This window comes from Colius striatus, chromosome 4 (assembly GCF_028858725.1).
Source record: "Colius striatus isolate bColStr4 chromosome 4, bColStr4.1.hap1, whole genome shotgun sequence".
Classification (NCBI taxonomy): domain Eukaryota; kingdom Metazoa; phylum Chordata; class Aves; order Coliiformes; family Coliidae; genus Colius; species Colius striatus.
This window is the reverse complement of record NC_084762.1, coordinates 32517050-32540126: the sequence shown is the minus strand read 5'-3', so window position 1 is coordinate 32540126 and position 23077 is coordinate 32517050. Positions and strand designations below refer to the sequence as shown.

Below are 23077 nucleotides of genomic sequence, written 5' to 3'. Positions count from 1 at the left end.
CCCAGCATCAAGCCCTGGGGCACACCATCGGTAACCAGACACCAACTGGATTTAACTCCACTCCCCACCAGTCTCTGGGCCTGGCCATCCAGACAGTTTTTCACCCGTCTCAGAGCGGGTCCATCCAAGACACAGGCAGTCAGTTTCTCCAGCAGGATGCTGTGGAATGGTGTTGAAAAGGCCTTAGATCACATCCACAGTCTTTCTTTCATCCACCAGGGATGTCTTGCAGTTGCAGGCAGGATTGTGCTGACTCTCAGTTGATTTTAACTCTCATGGGAGTATTTCCCATCTCCCAACAAAATGACATCTTCTGAACAGTACTAAATCCAAGGGTCCATATTTTTGCAAATGAGGATCCCCTGGATACTCAGCCTCCCTCCCCGGTCAACTCTTGCTTATATGCTCTGCCCTTCTCCAGCTGGTACCGTTCCGCCTGAACCCTCCCAAGCCCAGCGGGCAAAGCCCTCCCAAGCCCTTCGTGTGTGAAGAGGGGTCGGGCCGGGCGGCTCGTACAGACCATCGAACCCGCGGAACACCTTCACCAGCCCGTGAGGGAAGGTGAGAGGAGGAGGCGGTGTGAGGTGGGGTGGGGCGCTGCCGCCGCCTCTCCAGGCGCCGGGAGGGGCTCCGGGTGCCCCGCCAGCACGCGCCCCGCTTCCCCTTCGGCCGCCGTACCCGGAAGAGGAAAGAAAGGGGGCGGGGAGCGGCTGGCGCGCGTGTGGGTAGCGGCGGGGGAAGGGTCCGGTGGTGGCGGCGGCGGCGGGGCCCGCCTCCGTCCGGTCCCGTCCCAGCGGCGGACGAGGTAACCTCTGCCTTCTCCTCTTCCTCCTCCCGCGGCAGGTCTGTGAGGCAGCCGCGCGGCGGGCATGTGCGCCTCGTGGTCGGGTAGGGGCCGGGAGCCGCGGGGCGGAGGGGGCCGGGCCGGGTCGCTGGTACCGCCACCAGGTGAGGCGGGGCCGGGCCGCCTCTGCGTCGCGCCGGGGCTGCTCTCGTCCCCGCCCGCGGCGTCCGCTGGCAGCTGCGGATAGCGGCCACCCGCGGCCCGGGGAGTGCCGGGGCCGCCCCTCTCTCGCTCCCTGTGTCAGCCGCAGCCTCGTTGCGCTAGGGGAGCGCGGGGCTTGGAGGAGGCCGTCCGCCGTCGGTTCTGTTTGTAGTGAGGACTGTGAGCATCGGCGTTGCCGCGGGATCCGGCGGCGGTGCTGGGCTTTTAAGGCTTATTATAATCCTCTTGAAATCTCTGGAGTTGTCTAGGCTACATGATCCACTGCGGCCGTCTGAAAAGGGCTGAGGCAGACTTCTTGTTACTGAAAACCGGTTTGGAAGAGACTCTCTAACATTCAATTTAGTATTAGAAGGCATGCGTTGCATTATTTGGTTCCAGGTGTGTGGGAGATTGCTCCTCCTAATGCATACACGCCAAGAGGTAAAAGAACACACCATATATATGTTTCAGAAAATAAACTACCAACCTATTGTCACCTCTCTAATACATATGCACTACAGGGTGACCTCTAGCATGTTTTTGGTGGAGATTTGAAGATCAAGGTCATGTATGTTCAGCATATTCTCCTTTTAGCTCATTACCATACTTAGGGTTGTCAAAAGGGTGTTAACTGTAATATTAATTTCTTAGCTAATGAACCAAAGGCCCAACTCTGGATACTGTGGCCTTGCTGAAATTGTTTTGAAGTTATTTATCTGCTCTGTCCCCTGGTCTATAGCTAAAACCTGTCTCACCACCATAAGAGTCTTTCCCTGATTTTGCAGCTTCCAACTCGAGGGTGTCTGCACAACAGGCAAGCACTGTGTATCAGACAACACTGGTACTTTTGTTTCTTAAACCATTTGCTTGTAATTCTCTCATCACTCAAGTTGAAGTCCAAATCATGCTTGTAAATGAGCAGGGGTCTCTAGGAGACTTACATATATGGAGTCTGGGATCATCTAAGCAAAGAAGAATAATCTTCTTTGTCCTGGTAACACTCTGGCATAGTCCTGCACAGAGCCTAAATACAGGTTAGTTCATGGCCTTGCTACACAAACGACCACACTTATGAACATTTAGTCCACAGCAGAAGTCTCCCTGCCTAGCGAAGGGAGCTGTTTGAAAGCAGGGCTAGAACACAGCTAGAAAGTGACAGTATAAAATAATACTCGTTATGGAGTGCTGAAAACACTATGCTGGCTTTCCAAGAGCTCAGGGAAATCTTGTGAATGGTGATTTTTTTTTTAAGCAGGAGCAGCCATTTATAGTTCTTTTTCCTTAGAGTGAAATTACATGGTTTTAAGAGTGAGAAAAGCCTAACCTAGAAGTCTGTGCACCCTTGAAGATGTCTCATTGTTTAGAGTGTGTTAGAAAACTGACTCAGGCCAAGCTAAACAAAAGTAAGCTTATACCTAGGGGTGTTTAGGGCCAATGACCTCACTGTGATACGCAGCTTCGTCTCCTGGTGCCTGAGGCCACACATCTGTGGAAAAAATGCTGAATGTGTAAGAGATTTAAATGATTCTTTCTGCATTGATACTTTAAGATTTATTTTGTTTAACCAATTCATGAACATCTGTTACAGAGGAAGATGTGATCAGTTGTGTGCAAACTGTTAAAATTGTCATCTTTTTCTAGAGTTTTATTTCTCACTGCTTCAACTGCAATGGAAGGTACAGTGTCAGTCTCTTTCCTTGTGATGTTTTTCATACTACTATGTGAAAGTTATCACCATGGAGTGGAAACAGCTACTGTCGTGCATACAGCAGAGAGAACTTTTCCAGAAAAGGCAGCTGGCATTAATACTGACTTGGCAGGATTAATTCAGAAGTTTCACCTTCAAGAACTCTTTCATCGTTATGGAGAAAACAACTCTCTGTCAATTGAAGGGTTTAGAAAACTGCTACAGAACATTGGTATAGATAAAATGAAAAGGATTAAAATAGGCCACAGTCATGACCACGATCATGACCATGATCATCACCTTCATCATAATCATGTTTCCTTGAGTAAAAACTCTGAGAAGACTGTTTGTCCACACCATGAGTCTGATGCTAACAAAGACCACAGGAACGGTCACTCAAAGGAAGCTCATAAAGCACAGAGTGTAGAACGTCAGCAAAACTTTGTACGCAGCAAGAACACCGTTAATGAGATAACGGAGTCCGTTGTCACAGCTCCCGCAGATGGCCGCTCGGAACTACACAATGTGCAGCCTGGAGAAGTCAAGCCTGTTGCTCGTTTAGCTCTGAGCAGCCCCAATGCTGTTAATGTCACAGGTGGCAGCAATGCAAGCTGGCTTGCTAACAGCAGAGCAAATGAATCTCATACTTCAAAGGAGTTGGAAAGGGGAAGTTACTTTTATTCTAAATTGAAGACCCAAAATAGCCAAGAGGTGAGACCGATTCTGTTGTATTCTTGGGAATCCAGATCAGTCAGGAATGTTGTTATAGCTTATGTTAAGTATAATCATACACTTGGCTTTATTATTATTTGTATATTGTTTAAAAATATGACTAAAACCGAAAAACACTTCAAGTTTAGAACTTGCTATTCTGCCTTAAAGCCAGATTCTCTTGTTTTCCTAATAATGTGGTGAAAGTAAAAAACTATTTAAAATACTGTCATTCTTAAAGCCTCACAAGTGTTAGATAAATCCTATGGCAGGTAGCGTAGAACCACAGGGAAGTAACTAGCACCTTCCTTCTTCAACTCCCTCCCCATCTTCATTAAGATTGTATTTCAAATCCAACTGTGAAAATGATTGCTGCAAAAATGTTATATATTACTTCAAAATCGTAAAAATCAGTGGTGTTTAAAGTCTGTAGTTGTGTTGTAGACAGTGTTCTTAGACAATTGGATCCTTCTCCAGTAAAGGCTTTAAAAAGAAAGTGTCTCTTTGGGGTCTGGAGGCGTGCAGCCATGCTAGGTAATTTAGAGTAGCTGTTGCACCAGTGTAAGATTGTAGGTGCTGATTTCCCAAGTTATTCCTGTGTTATGCACACTCAGAGCAGAAGTAGCACTGTTATTTAAATCTAGGGAGACTGTAGGTTGTACAGGGATGAACTCTTTACTGGAGGAAGCATATGGAGAACACAGACTTTCCAATAGTAATCACTTCTGTAAAAAGGTGTTTGACCTTGTTACTGCTTCCATATGTGGCCTCTAAAACTGCCTGGGAAGTGTTAGGCTTTTTCTGTTTGTGTAGCAAAACATCTGAGCCCTTTGTGTTGAGAAGGAGTGATAATTATGCACCATCTACCAGGACTACCTTTGGGCTAGAAGTGCTGTGGAGGTGCAGCTCTTACTAAATTGTTTTTTTACCAGTTAAGTACAGTTGATATAGCTGTTTTCATGTGATACAACTAACTGCATTTCAGTTAAAATGGAATGTGCAGTTCTCTTGAGATGTGTCATGATTTCTGGTTAGTCTTTAACACATGTTTCTCTCCATAGTGCTCCAGTGCGTCAAAACTGATGCAGTCTCATGGGATAGGCACCCAGGTATTGTTGACTGCAACAGAATTTAGTTACCTCTGTCCAGCTCTTATTAATCAGATTGATGGCAAATACTGCATCGTCCATGCAACTAGTGAAAAAGCTGAAACTCCTCCAAAAAGTTACTCCCTGCGAATAGGTAGGTTGGAGGTTTTTTTGCATGGAATAAAAGCTTACGGGAAACCTTTTTATGTTAGTTGAAATATGTTTTCTCAAATTTATGAAGTTGAAAGAAGTCTGTAATTTTCTTCTGTCACTTGACCATGCCTAGGGAGAAATCTTTGTGCTGAGCCATTTTAATCAAGTGATTAGGAGTTTTTGATAACAGGAATGTTAAGCAAACAAAATCCATACAGCTGTTTGTTACTTTTTTTTCCTGTTTTTTTACCAGCTTGGATCGGTGGCTTTATATCCATCTCGGTCATCAGTTTTCTTTCCTTACTGGGTGTTATATTGGTACCACTGATGAATCGCGTATTTTTCAAGTTTCTTCTAAGTTTTCTTGTGGCATTGGCTGTGGGGACTTTGAGTGGAGATGCTTTCTTGCATCTGCTTCCACATGTAAGTATTAATTACCATGTCATTATCTCAAAGCAGAGCATTTGACACCTGCCTGTACTACTTATTAACATTTTTAATCGCAACTAATTAAGACCTAATTGGTGAATCCTTTCTCAGTCTTGTAAGTTAGATTGTTTGATGGAAAGGTTTCCAATTTGGAACTGCTTGTATCATTCCTTTCACAGTCCTAACACTGTAAGAACTTCACACCATTATCCTTCAGTCTGTTTCCTCTTATTAGTCATACATGCTGTCAAATCACTCTTTGTTCCTTTTGCACAAGAGTTTAGCATAATTGCTTTTAGTCACTTAGTAAAATGCTGCTTCTTTACTTTCTTTTTCCAGTTTATTGACCTTTGTAGATAGCAGAAATTGCTCACTGTAAATATGGAATAGAAAATCCACTCAGCCATCTCTGTTGATTGCTTATCCATTGTAATTTTTTGATCAGAGTCATGCATTTCTGAAGTCCTGGGAAAACATTATTTAAGACTTTGGAGTTACATAGCGCTGTTGTGTAATGTGGACAGTGAAATTGGAACGTGATAGCTAAATTTCTGCTTTTCTTGAAACTCTTAAAAAGACATTTTCCCTCACCCCCCAAGGTAACTTGTTTGAGCTTTCTTATAAGATAGATAAAAAGGACTGCAAATCCTGTGGTGGTTTCTGAACCTTGCCTATAATTTTTAGGGTTCTTTTTCCTTTCAGTTCATTTTGCATTTGCTGTGTGAGGCTACCTAAATCTAAACAAGTGTGAGGTATCCTAAAAGTTGGTAGTTTTTTGATTCTGAACATATCAATAAGCAATGAGCAGGGGAAGAATGTCAGACTTCTTTAAAGAAGGAAATTTACTGCGAAATTCCTTGTAAAAAAAATGTGTTTGATGTCTGTGGACTGTCTTAGATGGGAAAGTAATTGATGCTGATTGTGGCTACTGCTTAAAATGTAGTTTCCTTGATGGTGTCTGGAGTTTTTCTGGGAGCAGTTGTACATCTCGTATGGAGTGGTATGCATGTACCTTCAGTGAGAGGATGAATATCAGGCATACTCTTAGTCCTTGGGGTATTTCTTTTCTATCAAGAGATTTCTTTGTAATCAGAACATTTACCCTATGAAAATTGTCAGGTCTGGACTCCAGACTTGAGGAAAAGAATATGAGTAATACTATCTGTGTTTCTTACATTGTCAGTTCTTTTGAATATAATGACTTTGACCATTTGCTTCTCCCCTTAGTCTCATGGAAACCATCACCATCACCATGAAAAACCTCTGCTTGAACAAAACAAAGGCTCTACGTTCAAACACCTTGTTTTCCAAAGTACAGAGGAGAGTGCTTACCTGGATTCTACTTGGAAGGGACTTACAGCTCTTGGAGGCTTGTATTTCATGTTTCTAGTGGAGCATTTGATCACTTTAATAAAGCAGTTTAAAGACAAGAAGAAAAAGGTAGAGAAACTATTATTTTGATAGTATTAATATATTACTTGATTATTTCTGAATACATGTATAAATGACTTCTGTGATTATCATTTATCTGTCTGAATTTAATAATGATTAATGACTTGATTAGTGTTATTTCATTCATATTAGTGACATATATGTTTTTAAACTGCATAGTAACTTTTTTGTGGCCCTATTATTATAGCTCTGATCTGTTTCCTTAACCAGCTGTATAGTACAGACATGACACCACAGGGAATTGTTTAGTAAGCAAATATCCAATTGCGTCCTTTGTTTTAATAGAGAGATTTAACCAATTACTGTTCGTTATTGACTTCCATCTAGATACTGAGTCACTGATCATAAATTGTTGAGATACAGATGTTAGTGAGCAATGATGAGAGATTTTACTTGGTTTTCTTCCGATACACTAGAGGAAAAAAAACCATACTGACATTACAATGGAAAGAACTAGTGGAATAACTTTTACTAAGTATTTGATGTGTTTTGCTTCTCAGATAAACTTGTCTGCTTATTCCTCATGCAAGAATGTGGGGTACTTATGTATGTGGGTTTATTGGGATTTTTTTGTTGTGGGATTTTTTTTTTCCCCCCTCCTATGGAGCCTGATGAACCTTTGTAGTCATATTGTACATTGTTTCTAACGTTCCTCTTCTGCACTCTTTTTATGGCTTCCATGTTGTCCTCATAAATGTTGTGAGTATAATATTGCTCATATATATCTTGAAAAATAAGTAAAATATTCATAACTACAGTATTTTCTTTTGGAATAAGAAAAAAAATGAAGATGATGGAGAAAGTAAGAAGTTTTCAGCGAATGAAGAAAAGCTAGATACAGATGATCGTAAGTCTTAGTAATATTGCACAGTTGGTTTGGGTCAGCACCATTTAAAAACACCTGATGGATGGCAGCTTGTAGATGTGCTGCTTACTGTAGGCTGGATCACTACATATGTGAATTATTTTCAAAACAAAACTTGTCTGTGCATTGATATGTAGAGGACTGTTTGCTTCTTTCCTTTAAAAAAGATCCATAGGTCAGAAGTAGTGAATTCACAGTTTTGAAACCTTAAGCCTTTTAATTCTGAGTTTAACAGTAGAAGCTGAAGTCATTCTGTGATGCTCTTCTGTCTATGCTTGTTGCAAATACAGCTGTACCTACTGGCTTCTACACTTCTTCAGATTGCTGGATGTTATATACATGATCCATCATTTAGATTTCTGTATAAGTCTGGATTTTGTTAGAGTATTTGTTTAGTTAAAAGGGTGATAATCTAAAATGCTAGAGGCTTCTTGAATTATTTGGACTGTATCTGTCTCAACTTCTAGACTTACTAGTTGCTTCTTTACTCCATCACTTATTCAGCTTGTTTATTGTATCTTTGCTTCTGAGGTGATTTTAAAACAAATGTAATACTAAACTCTGTGTTTTTGTAACAGGGCCTGAGGGCTATCTAGGGACAGACTCTCAAGATCCATCGCCCTTCATTTCTCAGCAGCAAACTATACAAGAAGAAGAAGAAGTGATGATAGCTCATTCTCATCAAGAGGAGGTTGACAATGAATATGTGTCCAGGGGCTGTAGAAACAAATGTCACTCACACTTACACGATACTCTAGGACAGACAGATCATCTTAGTCACCATCACCATGACTACCATCATATTCTGCACCACCACCATCATCAGAACCATCATCCCCACAGTCACAGTCAGCGCTACTCCCGTGAGGAGCTGAAGGATGCAGGGATAGCAACCCTGGCATGGATGGTCATCATGGGAGATGGGCTACACAACTTTAGCGATGGCTTGGCAATTGGTAAGTGTGAGCTTGCACACTGCAAAGCTGTATATGAGCACAGTGCAGTCTCCTTGCTGTCACTTATGTCTTTATTAGGAACAAAACTAATTAGTGGTGGATCTTTAAGGCCTAAACTTTGATCTGATAGCAGCTCTGAATGAATAAGAAAAGTCTCCAGTTGAACAACCCAGATATCAGTGGCAAGCGAAACAGGAGTTATGTGCTTACAGCTGTGTTTCTTTTGGAAGTCCATAAACTTTACTTTATTTCCTACTTTTAGCAAAGTTAAAGCTAACATTTTTCAGAACTGAAGCCAGGCTTATAAAATGGTATTTAAGACTTAGTGATAACTTTGGATTTCGGTGCTCAGCAGTATATGTGGTTTTTTTTAAGACAAGCTTGTCTTTTTTTATCACATGTAAGGTAACTGTGTGTTTTCTACTTCAGTCAGGTCACTAGTATCATCAGATTCTGATTTCTTTTTCCTTTCCATCTTCGTTTGTTACATATCAAGGCCAGGTTCTGTATTGTGCACATCTGGCTTTGCCTGTACTGGGCCTTGGTTACACATCACATGTAAGCTTGCCGAGAGCACTGGTGAGTAGGGAGATGAGACCCTGGTTTCAGTGTGCTTTAACCTGAAGATTACCCAAATAGATTAGGCAATACAAATATGTGACTTTTTTTTTTATTTTGTGCTGTGGCAGGTAGGCATACATTCCTTTTTACTGTAAAGTGAATTTGCTCTGAGACATTGTGTTTTCTAAGGTACTTCTGTGCTTTTGTGTAATAGGTCACATCCAGATTCCTAGATCTTACCATTCACTAAAGGGGGGCATTGCAATTCTTCCTACTGCTTGTACTAACCTTCCAGAGAAGGTCTTTGCTGCTTTTTGTATCCTAGGAATATATGAGTAGGGCATTAATTAATAGGACATTAGTTGGCTATTACCTGTCAGAAGTCTGACTCAGGGAGAAGATACCAATGAAGTCACTGCTTTTCTACAGATTTTTGGATTAATGGTGTCTCTGTCAATCAGAGGAGTGTAACCAAAGTAGATGCCTTTGGATACTCAGTGTGCTGTACTTTCTCTCAAAACAGTCTCTGTCTCTTTTCTTGGGAAAGTATTAGAAAAAAATATTTCTCTTAAACACTGGTCATGCTCAAAAATCTTTAAGTTGGGTCAATTTTTTGTGTTTTTATTTTAAAATTTAAACAGATAAAAACAGTTATTTTACACGTAAACAGAAACATTTTCTTTCTTTTCTTTTTTTGTTGGTCATCTTATTTTTCCCATGCACTTTGTAGCTGTTCAGTCTTTTTTCACAGTGCTTCTGTGAAATATTGCTTTATGACAAAAACCAGATGGAATATTATGTTTTGGATGTCTGCCTGGGAGGTCAGGTTTGAGAAGTCTCTTGTTTTTTCTAGACAGGTTTAAAAGAAAGGTATTTTAAATTTAAAAGATTAAAGTAAATTATAGAAAGTGAAGTCAAATCAGTAGTCTTCAGTTCTCATAAGAATCTTTCATAATCTTGACTTTAGTACTTAAAGACTAATCTTTTTACAGGTATTGGGTTCATTTCCAGCTTGTAGAGCACGCTGGGGTCAGATCAGCAGTGTCATTCTTTCTGTAAGTTTTATTGTAGAAACAAGTTCATACTTGTTTGATGGAAAAACCCAGTAATAACTATTTCATCCCAGCAGTATTTGCACTTGTTCAAATTCAATCAATTCAATGTACAATGTGAAAAGAGACCTACTGATTTAATCTCATTTTTGATGAAAGTTGAAGCATGGGATGTAAATTTCTGAGCAGATCAGCAGTTGAAAATGTGGTAGGAGGATTTCCATACAAATGACACGCAGAATCAATTACCCCTTAGTATTGAGGAGATTTGGGAAGGAGCTATGACTTTATAGTTACGAAGGGAAAAGTGTGAGGAAGGTTGAGTAAAGCTCATTCAACAAGTGAGACCAGTAGCTTTTAGAGGTCCTGCCGTGTAGCTGGTTCAGGCTAATGGAAATGCGGCTTTCCTTCAGTTCTAGAAGTGCTCAAAAGTATCACAGGAAAACATTGATTTGATGATGTTGTGAAAATGCCAATACTACTCTTTTACCTGTACTTAAATGAAGACACGAGCGCTTCTGGGAAGATAGCTTCGGACAGAGTAACCCTTCCCTTGACTTCATTTCATGTGATTTGTTATCCATAACTTTTATCAGTTCCATTTTTCCTCAGATCTGTTGTGCCAATTATATAGGAATAAGATTTTAAAGTGCTTGTTTTTCTGTTAAAGTATGGAACAGTTGCATCTGACTAATTTGTACAAAGTGATCTTCTGTAATTTGAACTTCAAATTGAAGCTTCAAATAACTAACATGCAGAACGCTATTTTTACACTTATCTTGCATATATTTTTTTAGCTCTTGTTTTAGAGAAATGATATCTTAAAAGTGTATTTTAAGATACCATGACACATTTAATCAACTTCTTGAGAGGGAATAATACCAGATACACTAATATAGTCTTCAGTTTGTTAATGTTTCAAGACACTTCTTTAGAAGTGAAAATGAAAAATATAAATTCTTATTACTTAAGCTTTTACTTTGGTTGCTGTGTGTCTGTACAGTATACAGCCATATCAGCCAGGTACTTTGCAAAGCAGTCAGGTTTTGTTTGGTTTGCCGTTGTGCTCCCAAAATTAGATTTACCACGTGTGATTATGATGGATTCTTGTAGTTTTCCTCTAATAAGTGATAAGACTGAGAAAACATTGCATAGAGACAATAATATAGAGGAACTTGTAGATTAGTGAGGCTGCAGGTGTGAGAGAAGGTAATTACCTTCTGCCTTCCTCTGCTTATCTAGTCTTCTCAGAAACTGAAGCCCAACTGAATGATGAAGAATTTTCCTGTATTAGTAGAAGATAACTGTGGCTATCCTGTCTGACTCTCAAAATCTGACTCCAAAGCTATAAAGCAGTGTTTTGAGGTAGGGGAAACAGACCGATACCTAGAGAAGATTGATAGTGTTCCCTAATAACCTCCTTTGCTAGTCAAGTGGCAGTAACTCCTGTCACCTGTTAATAACTGTGTAGACTCCTAGGAGTGAATGTTTAGGAGTGCAGTGGAAAACCCTCCTGCTGAGGGCTCAAGTCAAAAAAAGCTTTTTTCTTTCATTTTCTGCATCTCTGAATTGGCCTTGACAAATAGCCATAGAAATGGATGATCTCTAGAGCTCATCAGGTTGAATCCTCTGCTTGAAACAGCTCTTGGGAGCACTAGATGGGGTCAGTCATAGCTTTTCACGGCCAGCCCTTGGAAGCTTCCACAAGTGGGGAGATTCGGCCACAACTGTGGCTGACCTCTTCTAGAAGTGTTGCACCACTGTCTATTAATAAGGAAAGTTTTATTTAAGTCCAGCCCAAAACTCCCAAATCATGATTTGCAGCTTCTCCCCTGTTGTGCCATATCACTACTTTGAAGAGATAAGCCCCTTCTGTTTGTGACTGCACTAAAGGTACTTACAAGCTGTTTTTAAACCATGCCTTAGCCTAGTGGAGAGGGAAGTAAGTTAAGTGTACCCTGCTTCCTCAAGCTTTTATACCTCTGATCCTCTTGTCAGCCTCTGCTGGGCATTGTTCCTATCCACCTTGAACTGGGACACCCCAAAGTGAACAGAGAATCCCAGGAAAGGCCTCACCAGTGCTTAGAAGAAAGGGGTAAGAACTTAGTCTGTTGGCCTTGCTTCTCCTAAAACTATGCAGTTTGTGGCTCACTGTGCTTGCAATGGGGGAACACTGTTGGATCATATTCAACTTGTCCATCATAATCCTCACATCCTTTTCAGGAAGGCTGCTATTCCAGCCAGTCAGTTCCCACCTTGTACTAATACCTGGGGTTGTGCTGTCCCACGTGTAGAACTGCTCACTTTTCCTCTTTGGACTTTGTAAGATTCTTGTTGTCCTAGTCTTCAAGTTTACCATGGTCTGTCTTGTTTAAAGCTCTAGTGCTCAATGTGTCAACTGAGCCCTTATTTTCTCCTCTTTGCCACTGAACCTAGTGTCATTTGCAAATTTGCTGATGGTACAGCCTGTTTCTGAAGAAAATGTGTGGCAGTATTTGTCTGGGTGAACTCTACTTGTTATTAGCCATCTATCAAGTCCTGTTAGCCCAGTATTCCAGCCAAGGTACAATCATCTGTTAGGGCCATATTTCCTTTGCTCCCAGACAAGACTACTGTAGGAGATAGCGTCAGAAAGTCAAGGTCTATATGTTCACTGCTGTCACCATCTCTATGGTCAGTTATTTCCTCAAACTGGGACTGGGACAAGCATTTGGAGAGGGATTTGAAGAGGATATTCCAACGTGATTTTTCCAGGAACTTGAGGAGAAGCTGACTGTTCCCTAAGTCCTGTTCTGTGCCTTTCTTGAAGATGGGAGTATTGTTATCCTCTTCCCACAGTTCCACTGCGGCCTCCTGTAACCATGATTTTCTGTAGATGATAGACTGCAGCCTTGCAGTCACCTCTATCAGCATCCTTGGCTGAGTCCTGTCCTGGGATGCATCCGAGCATTTCCAGTTTTGTGTAAGTATCTCGGAACTGTTACTTCTCTTCTGTTTGCTGTCCCTTTCTTTCTGGAATGGTGCTGTGATCTGGCATTGTCTATGAAGACTTAGATGAAGGTGGTACTGGAGCTTCAACCTCTTTTAATGTCTACTGCTTGGTTCCTTTCCCCATACATCAACAGACCCAAATTTTTCCTGAACTTTGTTTCTCAGCTAGCATTCCTGCAGAACTGTTTGTTATCCTTGGTGCCTTGTTAGTCTTAGCTCCAGATGGGCTTTGGTCTTCCTCCTTTTTGTTCCACTGTTTTTATCTTCCTTGTTGACAATCTTTGTTTCTCCTTCTTGCATGCTTTCTTTAATTTTTTTTAATGAGTCATTAAGACTCATTAAGACTCAATAATTCATTAAGACACACTCTGCTTAGCTGGGCATGTCTTCTGTTGGAAATCCCAGTGTTTTTGCACAAACAGTGGTTCATTTGTGCACTCTGTTAAGCGTGCTTTACAAATGAGCCACCTCTTCTGGGCACTCTTTCCCCTTTGATTGGTTGCCAGGGTATTCTACCCTGTAATTCCTTAAATAGGTCTTGTCCAAATCATTACAATCAAGAGTACTTATTTTGCTTCTTCCTTTCCTAGCCTCCGTCTGTGTCCTGAACTCAATCACCTCATGGTCACTGGAGCTCAAGATGCCATTTTTTGCTGTATTTGCCATCAGTTCTTCCTTTTTTGTGAGCAGCGGGTCAAGTAGAACTCTAATCCTGGCTGCCTCTTCTATCATTTCTATCAAGAAACCATTGCCAACACGATTAAGGAACATCCTGGACTCTGTGCCCAGTGCTGTTATCTTCACAGCTGAAAACTCTCATGTGAATGGTCATGTGTTGTGTGGTTGGTCATTCACAGGTAGCCTTATCTACCACGTTTTCTTGGTTAAGGGGTTTGTAACCATATTTCTAGTGTTACTCTTACCTTGACCAAGAGGCTCAAAAAGCACAAGGAACTGCATTCATAGGTAGTTTTATAACAGAACTTTGTGCAGTCAAGGAACTCCTTTAGGTAGATATGGTTTGGTAGTATCTCCACAGCATCATCAAGGCAGGCTCCAGTCAAGCAGTGGGCTTCCCTGGGCAGAAGCTCTGATTGGCAGATCTGCCTCTGCTCTCTACACTGCATGGGAGTAATCTGCGTGACCTGATGTTCTGCATGAATACCCTGGGCTAGGAAGAGCTCATCCTCTCATTGCTGCCAGAGTCGTGACTATTTTGTTTAGATTAGCAGCTGCAAGTGGGGACAGAGGGATCTTCCTGTTGTCAGGCTTCACTGTTTCAAATGATACTCATCTGGGAGTTCACTTTTCCTGTTCCAGTGTTGCCTTTCTCTTTAGTCTGAAGGGACTTGGTCTCTTGCCTCTGTAGAAGCTGTTCTGAAGACCCTCTCAATCACCTGTACGTTATGCCTCATCCCAAGATGCCTGCTCACTGCTTTCTTGTATCTCCTTCACTGGATGCCACAGAATGCATTGCAGAGGTAAAACTGCTGCAGTTGTCACTGCAGGGAGGAGCATCAGTCATTTTGTGCAAATGAACACCAGGACAGCAGTGTCCACCCTCAGGACTTACATCTAGGTGGAGGCTGTTGGACTACTGGGGTTGATGACCCCAGCAGAGAGAAGGCATTGTCTCCTGTGGTCTCAGCTGCTGCAGCTCTTCCTGTGAGCGTTCCTCCTGGGTCCCTTACATGACACTTGCTGCAGCGTGGCCTCGTGCTTCTTTGCCTGCTTATCAGCAGCACTTTGTTTGCTGGCACGCTTCTGGTAGCAGCTGAGGAGGAAGTTGGGCATGGTTCTGCTCTCCCTCTCAGTGAGGCTCCATTACAGCCCTCATGCTGTGTGTGAGCTGTGGTTCAGCTCTCCAGCCCTGCTGTGTGCTGCTGCCTCCTGAGCTGCTGCCAAATGAGAAAAATAGGAAGCAACAGGAGGAGCAGAGAAAACAAGAAAGATGAGGCCTGTTGGACTGGTTTAAGGGGTTTTGTGGGTTTTTATATAGTTCACTTATGTGCAAGCTGCCTAGAATGTATAATCTTTCACTGCTGATTTCACATAACTATATAGCCTCTCCTACTGTTGAATTGACTTCCCTGTTTTCAGTGCCTGACTCTGAGGCAGTTGAGTTCTCTTCTTCCCTTTGTATCTTAAAAAAGAAGTGCACTTTCTGAAAGCATTTCCATTTATTGCATTTTTGGAAGGATTGTCTTGTTGAAAGGATGATTAAGTTTGATTTGCTTTAATTGGAGGATTCTATGTTTTGAAATTTATGAATCATAAACAACTGTTCGGTTGAAGTTTAAATGATTCCACAAGCATAAGAAAAACTTGAGCGAACTAATACGTCCTAATGTGATACCTCAAGTGCAGAAGCACTGTTGCATGTACTTGTCTGAATATGCAGTAATGTTTGGGGTGTATTATTCCTGTCTCTTCTTAGGAGCAGCCTTTACTGAAGGATTATCCAGTGGTTTAAGCACTTCTGTGGCTGTATTTTGCCATGAATTACCTCACGAGCTAGGTAAGACACCAACGTTTCCATGTGCTGCTGGCTACAGGTACCTAGAGGTGCCCTGTGGAGAATTAGATTTTATTCTATGGTACAGTAAAACTCTGTCTGTCTTGGATTGTCTGCTCAAGAATACTTTAAACTTATTTAAAGACCAGTTTATTTCTTAATTGGATTAATCTTCCTTTTAAAAATGGAAATATTTCAGCTATTTTGTTTAAAACTGTGTCTCTTGCAGTTACTTGCAACTTATTTCATGTAGTTTGACTGTAGTTTTTATTCTCCTTAGCAACACAAATTGTGAATTGCATGAGAATGCATGTGAGAATTTTGCTTTTCTCACATTTCTGTTTGATTTTGTTCATGTGTTTGTGCTGTTAAAAGGAAGGTCACAGCTAGTCAAACTCCTGTCAACGTAACATTTACTGCTTTTGCATTAAGTCTTGCAAAGAACTGCTGTGGCTCTAAATTAAACTTGGAACTAGATAGAAATCTTTCCTAGAAATAGTTTATCTCTCAAGCTTAAGTGACTTAAATTAATGACTGTAATTTCTCATTTTAATTGCACGTGTCTTATGTTGTATTTGTCCCTTTTGCAAGGCAGCCTGTGAGAACGGGACATAGCTATTTAGTTTAACTCTGAACAAAGATGATCTTTCCAGATGTTGAATTGTTTTGAATGTGCAACTGTAGCTGTAATGGCCAGAGTCATAACTGGTGTATTGAATGAGGAAAGAACAGTTTGCTTGCTCTTGTGTAAGGTTTTAATTCCCTAGAAAGCTGAATGTTCGATCTCGTTTAGTGGAGCTTGTAAATCATGTGCATACATCGAGCTGTTTAATAAACAAGTTTGATATTTGTCTCTACAATAACGTTACACAGAAATACATTACTCTGGAGAAAATGTACCTGATTTTATGATGTGTAAGGAGTTGAGTCTTGTTCACCTTAATATAAATTCCGTGGGAGCTGTGGAACTTATAACACGTATTAATTACACGTACTAAATGTTATTAGTACAAATACACAAAATTTGTGTTATGAATATAATTTTAGATTCAAATCTTTTGTTGATTTTGGAAGCAAGAAAAATCTTTTAAAATTGAAATCATGCTGCTTTTAATCAGCACAGAAACTTGAAAGAAATACCACTTCAACAGAGGACTTGAGGTAGCTTAGGAATACTGAAACAAATGGGGCTAGCTGAGGTTAGCTGGGGCTAAAATTGGATCATTGTGTTGTTAATGCTGAACAATGTTTATAACATGCCAGTTCCTCTTAATTGCAATATCTTGTGGGAAAAGTTGTTGTAACAAATTACTTAGCTTTGAAGGTTGCTTTTGTTTACTTTAGCTACAGATAACTTACATTTTTATATAGAATCAAGTTTATTACCAAATAGTAAGCTTATTTTACTCTCTTCTGAATCTAGTTAGTCTAAACAAACAAACCAAAATCTTTTCTGAGTTATGTAAAACCTGTTTCTGGCTGGTACTCTGCCATTCTTCTATGTAAAAATGAGTTGTTAAGGATCACCTACAGAAAGTAATAAATTGTTTCTAAATTTATGAAACAGCTAAAGTAGAAGTAACAGTTACAGGATAGTAAATGGACTCATCACTATTGGCCTATGCAATTAAGGGGGAATGTTTTATTTCAGAACTTTAATATAGTCATGCATATGGGCTACTGCAGTATTTTACAATGTTGGTTTAAATGCAAACTGCACTAAAAGCTGCTTCTTCCAAAAACCCTGAGACTCGGGGTTACAGACTGACAATGCTGCTGTGTTGTGCTTCATATACACTCTTTAATTTTGTCCCTCAATGAATTCTGATTTTATGGAGGAAATAAATAGGGCAGGTGACAGCATAAAAATAGCTTAGTGATCTTGTAAGATAGGGGAACTCAGGAATATTGCAATAGTTACCTGAGGATAAAGACTTTGGTTTGTTTTTTCCCTGTTGTAGGAGATTTCGCTGTGCTTCTGAAAGCTGGTATGACTGTCAAGCAAGCTGTGCTGTACAATGCTCTGTCAGCCATGCTGGCCTATCTGGGAATGGCGACTGGGATTCTTATCGGTCATTATGCAGACAACGTCTCGATGTGGATATTTGCACTTACTGCTGGCTTGTTCATGTATGTCGCGCTTGTGGATATGGTAAGTGGTGGGACAGGGGCTAGGCCTACTTGAAACTGGGCTCCTCAGCTCAGGAGAGACAAGGAACTTCTGAAGAGAGTTCAGTGGAGTACTACAAAGATAAGGGCACTGGAGCATCTTCCTTAAGAGGACAGGCTGTGAGACCTGGGACTGTTTAGCCTAGAGAAGAGAAGGCTGAGGGAGAGCCTTATCAATGCTTATCAATGCTAAAGGGTGGGTGCCAGAAGGATGAGGCAAGTCTTTTACATAGCTTCCACTATCTGGACAAAGTGTAACAGGCACAAGCTGGAAGATGGGAAGTTCCACTTGAACGTGAAAATAAACTCCCTTCCTGTGAGGATGAGGGGGCCCTGGCACAGGCTGCCCAGGGAGGGTGTGGAGTCTCCCTCTCTGGAGGTTTTCAAAACCCACCTAGACATGTTCCTGTTGAACCTACTTTAGCAGGGTGTTGGACTGGAAGATCTCTAGAGCTCCCTTCCAACACCTCCTATTCTGTGACTCTGTGAATGATATATAACACAATGTAAGAATTAATTATATTTTGATCTCAGAAAATCTTTACTCTCTCAATTTTTTTCTGTACTTGAAGGTCCTCGTGAATATGCAGTGTAAATGTTCAGTTAAATGTTCAGGTGGATGATTGATTTTATTTAGACAACTGTAGCAACAGAGAATATTTCTTCCTTAGTAGTTAAACAGAGGCAGTGAATAGCAGCAGTAAAATGTTGCTTCTGACAGTGGCTAGGATAGCGAGAGCCAGGAAGACTGCAAGTTGCACCCTGTCAGGACCACCAAATGTGCTTTGACTTTTGCATTAAATCATTACTGCCCCACGAGATGAAGACACAACTGTATTAAAACCTATCCTGCACCACAGAGAAGAACCTTAAGTATTTGGTGGATGTTTGTGAAAGTTTAACTAAAGGGTAACATTCTTGATTAAATCAGTTGGTAACTATTAATATCTTGAGGAAATGGCTAGCTTAAGACAACAATCAGCATGGTCATCATGAAACCAGTAATTAGAACGTTACAGGTTCTAAATAGAAAAGCAGATTCTGATAATGTTGCTCATGTTGAGTGACTCCTAATTCAAGGAGTAGTATAAACGCAGTTGTAAGTCTAGAGGAGCAGACTCTGCGGCCTCATGGTTGAAGAGCTGGGTTTGAAGTAACTGTCCAGTTTGAAGGCATTTAACGCTTTCTTGTTTGTTTAGGTACCTGAAATGCTCCACAACGATGCCAGTGATCACGGATGTAGCCGCTGGGGGTACTTCCTGTTACAGAATGCTGGGATTCTGTTAGGGTTTGGGATAATGCTGCTCATCTCTGTATTTGAACATAAGATTGTGTTCAGCATAAACCTGTAATCCTGGTTGCCAGGAAGAGAGCTTGGTCTTAAATTATAAGTGGTAGGTTTTTTCTATTAAATTCCCTAATTGGGAGGTACGTTTGATATAGACTAGATATTTTTATTGGTGTCCTTTGTTGTGTCCCTCCCTTCTCTCCCTGATAGAAATGGACACTGTGAGGGTTTTGGGCTTTTGTTTTTTTCCACTTAGGATTTAGCATTGCATATGGTACTGTGGAAAGTTGTACTTAGTAAAACATGGTGAAAGTGCCAAGTCTATTAAAGTCTTGAGGGGTTAGGGGTTTTTAGTAAATTTATTTACTGTATGTAATTATATGCAACTTTTTTTACTATTGCTCTTGGTTTTGTTGCTTTGGTTTTGTTGGTTTAAAGAAATAAAACAACAGTGGTTTTTATTTTGGCACAATCAAAATCAGTGGATACAAAGCACAGTGAGCAGTGTAAAACAAGAAAAAGACCTATGATAGGTAGCAAGTGTTTATATGGGTGTCTCTGCTGTATCCACCTGGCTTACATATGGTGGCTGATGAGTCCGTCCTTTTTATGGTAGTTCTTCTCTCAATGGCTTGTGGATTCTTTGTGTCTTATTTTAGTTGGTTTCCACTCCAAACAGATTCTTGTGAAATCCTGTTTTTAAGTGTTTGCACCAAATATTTGCCTTGTTTCATCCATTCTGATGTGAGTTGTGCTTCACCAGTTTCTCAAATGAGCAACTCAAGTAGAGCTATTAGATTCTAGAAGTGTAATAGCTCTGGCTCTAATGTACAAGAATTCCATCAAAACAACTATGAAAGTAGTGCAGTACTTGGGCTGCCTGAAATGGCCAAGGTGTATTCATCACGGGGAAGAGTGCTACAAACAGTCAAATGACAGTCATTTACTGCACCAGCTTCCTTAAGTAAAGTGTTGGGAATTCAGCAGAGGAGGAGAGCTGTCTGCTTCCACATCAGTGTGACTGTGCACACACCAAACCAGTTTCTGTTCCGTGCAACAGCTACAGCTGAGAAGGCTAAAATAGCATCATTTCTTTGATGATGTATCTAGGGAAGTGGCATGTTAGGGGTAATTGTAAGTGCAAATTACCCACTTGTGCAAAACACAAGTATGTAGTTTGACCTTAGAGTCTTAGTATTTTAACTACCCTGAAAGTAAGTAAAGGAAGGAGAAGGATGAAAATGATGGTGGCAAAATAAATGCCTTTGCAGGGAAGATAAACGTTAGCTAACTTTATAAAAAGTAACACAGTTATGCTATTCTAAGAGGCTAGCTTTCAAAATCCCAGAAATGTAACACTTAGAAATGATTTCTGATTCAGCTTTACCACTGCTTCAAATCATCAGCAGACTAAAACCTTTAACAAGGAGAAAGTGTTTGATAATACCAAGTCTGACAGGTTAAAAGAGTCTGATATATATCAGTCTCTGTCATACAGTGAAAAACCAAAACTACTCTTACCACCTCAGAAATAGATGTCTGGAATGAAGTGAGAGGTTTTGGGGTGCATTTTGCTAATTAAGAAGTGGGGATTGCGGGACTTTCTGCAAATAGTGAAAGAGTAGCTTTTCTTCCTCTTTCAGTATTTCCTCAAGTTAACGAGAGTGAGATTTAATGTTCTTACTACAGTGCTGAAAATCCTGTCCTTAGCTTTTCTCTGCTCCCCTGGCTTCCCCGGAGGCACGCTTCCTTCTGTTCTGCTCTGCTAATGCCTCCCCAGGGGAACGCCAAGCGGGGAGAGGGGATCTTTCCCATACCACAAGATCTGCCTGTGAGAGACCTGTGTATCTCTTCTTGGTGAGCCATTGTTTGGCGAGAACAGACTGCTTTGGAAGCAGTCCTTTTCACCCCCCTCCCCTTAAATTTCTATCCCTAGAAGCTACTCTGGTGCTGGGCTTTCATCTCTAACAAGAACATGCCAAAACCTAGGTGCATTCCTTCCCTTCATCAGGCACTTGACGTTTGTTATTCTGTGCTACTGTATTTTGATTAAGCCTCTGGACTTCTGTTAGAATCACACCTCTAACAGAGGAGTCCACAGTACGGTAGGTGTCTCTTACATTTTTAGAGCATCTCCTTGGCTTCCCATCCTGTGCTGTTGTTACGCTGTTCTTACAGCAGTTTTATTCTAGTATGCTCAAGCTTGAATTAGTAGTACCTGTCAGTATGATAAAACATGGATATATATCTACCCATTGTTTCTGTATCTTCCGTGCTTTTAAACTGTTAGCTTATTTGAACTCTCTGAAGATAAAGTAACTTGTATTTTTTCAGTCTGAACTCTTCAGATACTTTTGCCCTTCCCTGTGCTGTGTTCATTTCCTGACTTTGTAGCTAAACTCTGCTTAAAACCCACCTGCTGATCTTCATTTTTCCTTTGCTGCTTCTGATGCTTGAACACCATGATCTTTGGCTCGGTGAAAGCTGGCACGTGCACATCAATGCTTTCTTTGGAAAAATAAGTTAAGCCAGGCATATCTCCACCATCCTCACACACACATACACACACACTAAACTGATCAAAATGGAATGTTTTGTGCCTTGACTGCTGCATTTTCCTGTACTGTCTCATTAGGTGATAGTAGAGCCAGGCTCCTCTTGTCTGGCTGTGGGATAGGATGGAGGGAGCAGGTGGGTAGCCTGGTGTGGTCTGAGAAATATTAAGATTAATGACTAAATTATGGAGATAAATCTGCAACTTTCAGTCAGCATTCCCATTAAGTTCTTGCTTAGCTTTCCATGTAATCAACTGACGTGAAAATATCTGCATATCAGAACACATTGCTAATGTAAGAACATGCACAGTAAATTGCCTTTAGAGCATGTGGGCAGAAAGGGCTTGATAAATTAGACACAGGCATATCCCCCCTATTCACTGCTCTTTAATCCTTGTGGCAGAGATATCCCTGATGGACAGTTGTCCAGATTAGTAATTTCTAGTAATTTTGCTTGTAGCAGCAAAATGTCACAACTTTGGTGCTTTGTTGTTTGTTTGTTTCCTTTGTCAGCCTCTTATAAATCAGAATCTGCATCTGTTGCCATGTGCTTGCATTGGAAATGCTCCTCGTTCGGCAAAGTGATGGGGCAGAGCCTCTAACTCTAAGCAGCCTTCTGCTTCTATGCACACATTTTTCTGCAGCAGTTTGTAAAGTGCCTGGTGCTTCTGGCTGATGAGGTGTCTCTATTTTGTGTATCTCCTTGTACCTTAAGGATGGTACAGGCCTTACTTTACGTGCAGTTACAGGTGCCTTATTTAGTGCCTGTGTTAGATTTGAATGAAGAGGATGGGCAGGCAATGGTGGAATCACTGTTCTGGCCTATGTTTGTCCAGACAAGATGTTGTGTAGTTACTACATTCAAGGAGAGTCAAGACACTGCTGTGCAAGTTCTCAAGTGCCTGGGCTGTGAGTTCAGGTGCAAGGTCTAGATTCACTGCGCTGTGGGGCCAAGGCTGTGGGAGTGATGCCAGCGATGCTGTGAGAACTCGGGCTCCCTTGTGTTTATATAAGAGTCAAGGCTGAAAGGGAATTCCCAGGGGCTCTCTTGCTGCCGAACCAGGAGACCAGTACAATCAACATTTCTGGGGGACAACGCTGTCATTCATTCTGTCTGCCACGTACAAGAACCAAAAAGCTGCCGTCATGAAATCTTTACTTAAACTATGTTTCTGGTGCATCGATGGTTGCTATAGTTATTACTGTATTGCTGTGGGCAAGGGAAAATAAACCACTGACCGAAAGCTGGGTTGTGAACGTTTTGCTATAGTCAGTGAAGGCCAGTGCCTGCCTTCCTTTACCTTCTCAGAGAGAAGTATTTCCTCTTGGGCGATAGAAGCGCCTGCTTCATGCGCAAATCGCTGGCCTCGGCCGAGGGGAGCGTTTTGCAGGTGCGCCGCGCTCTCCTCCCGCCCCAAGGGCGGGGCCGCGCCGCCTCGGGGGGACACCGGGGCTCCCTCTGCCGGAACGGCTGCCGCGAGCCGGCGGGGCTGGGGCGGGGGCGGGCGGGGCGGGGGCGGGGGCGGGGGCAGGCGGGGCTGGGGCGGGGGCAGGCGGGGCTGGGGCGGGGGCAGGCGGGGCTGGGGCGGGCAGGCGGGGCTGGGGCAGGCAGGCGGGGCT

General features: G+C 41.6%; 1 protein-coding gene across 3 annotated transcripts; it reads left to right on the top strand.

Moving 5' to 3' along the window:
• The first annotated feature begins 728 nt into the window (after positions 1-728).
• Positions 729-22690, top strand: SLC39A6 (solute carrier family 39 member 6). Of its 3 annotated transcripts, none has more exons than XM_061995808.1 (10): positions 729-805; positions 2627-3383; positions 4445-4625; positions 4878-5047; positions 6281-6493; positions 7283-7352; positions 7949-8326; positions 15368-15448; positions 17407-17597; positions 18814-22690. In XM_061995808.1, the coding sequence occupies exons 2-10, from the start codon at positions 2655-2657 to the stop codon at positions 18964-18966; spliced, it is 2166 nt and encodes a 721-aa protein (XP_061851792.1). In that variant the 5' UTR covers positions 729-805; positions 2627-2654; the 3' UTR covers positions 18967-22690. The 3 variants fall into 3 exon arrangements, with proteins under 3 accessions (XP_061851792.1, XP_061851794.1, XP_061851793.1); XM_061995809.1 differs by having other exon boundaries at positions 735-843; XM_061995810.1 differs by lacking the exons at positions 15368-15448; positions 17407-17597; positions 18814-22690 and adding an exon at positions 11938-12003.
• The last annotated feature ends 387 nt before the right edge of the window (positions 22691-23077 follow it).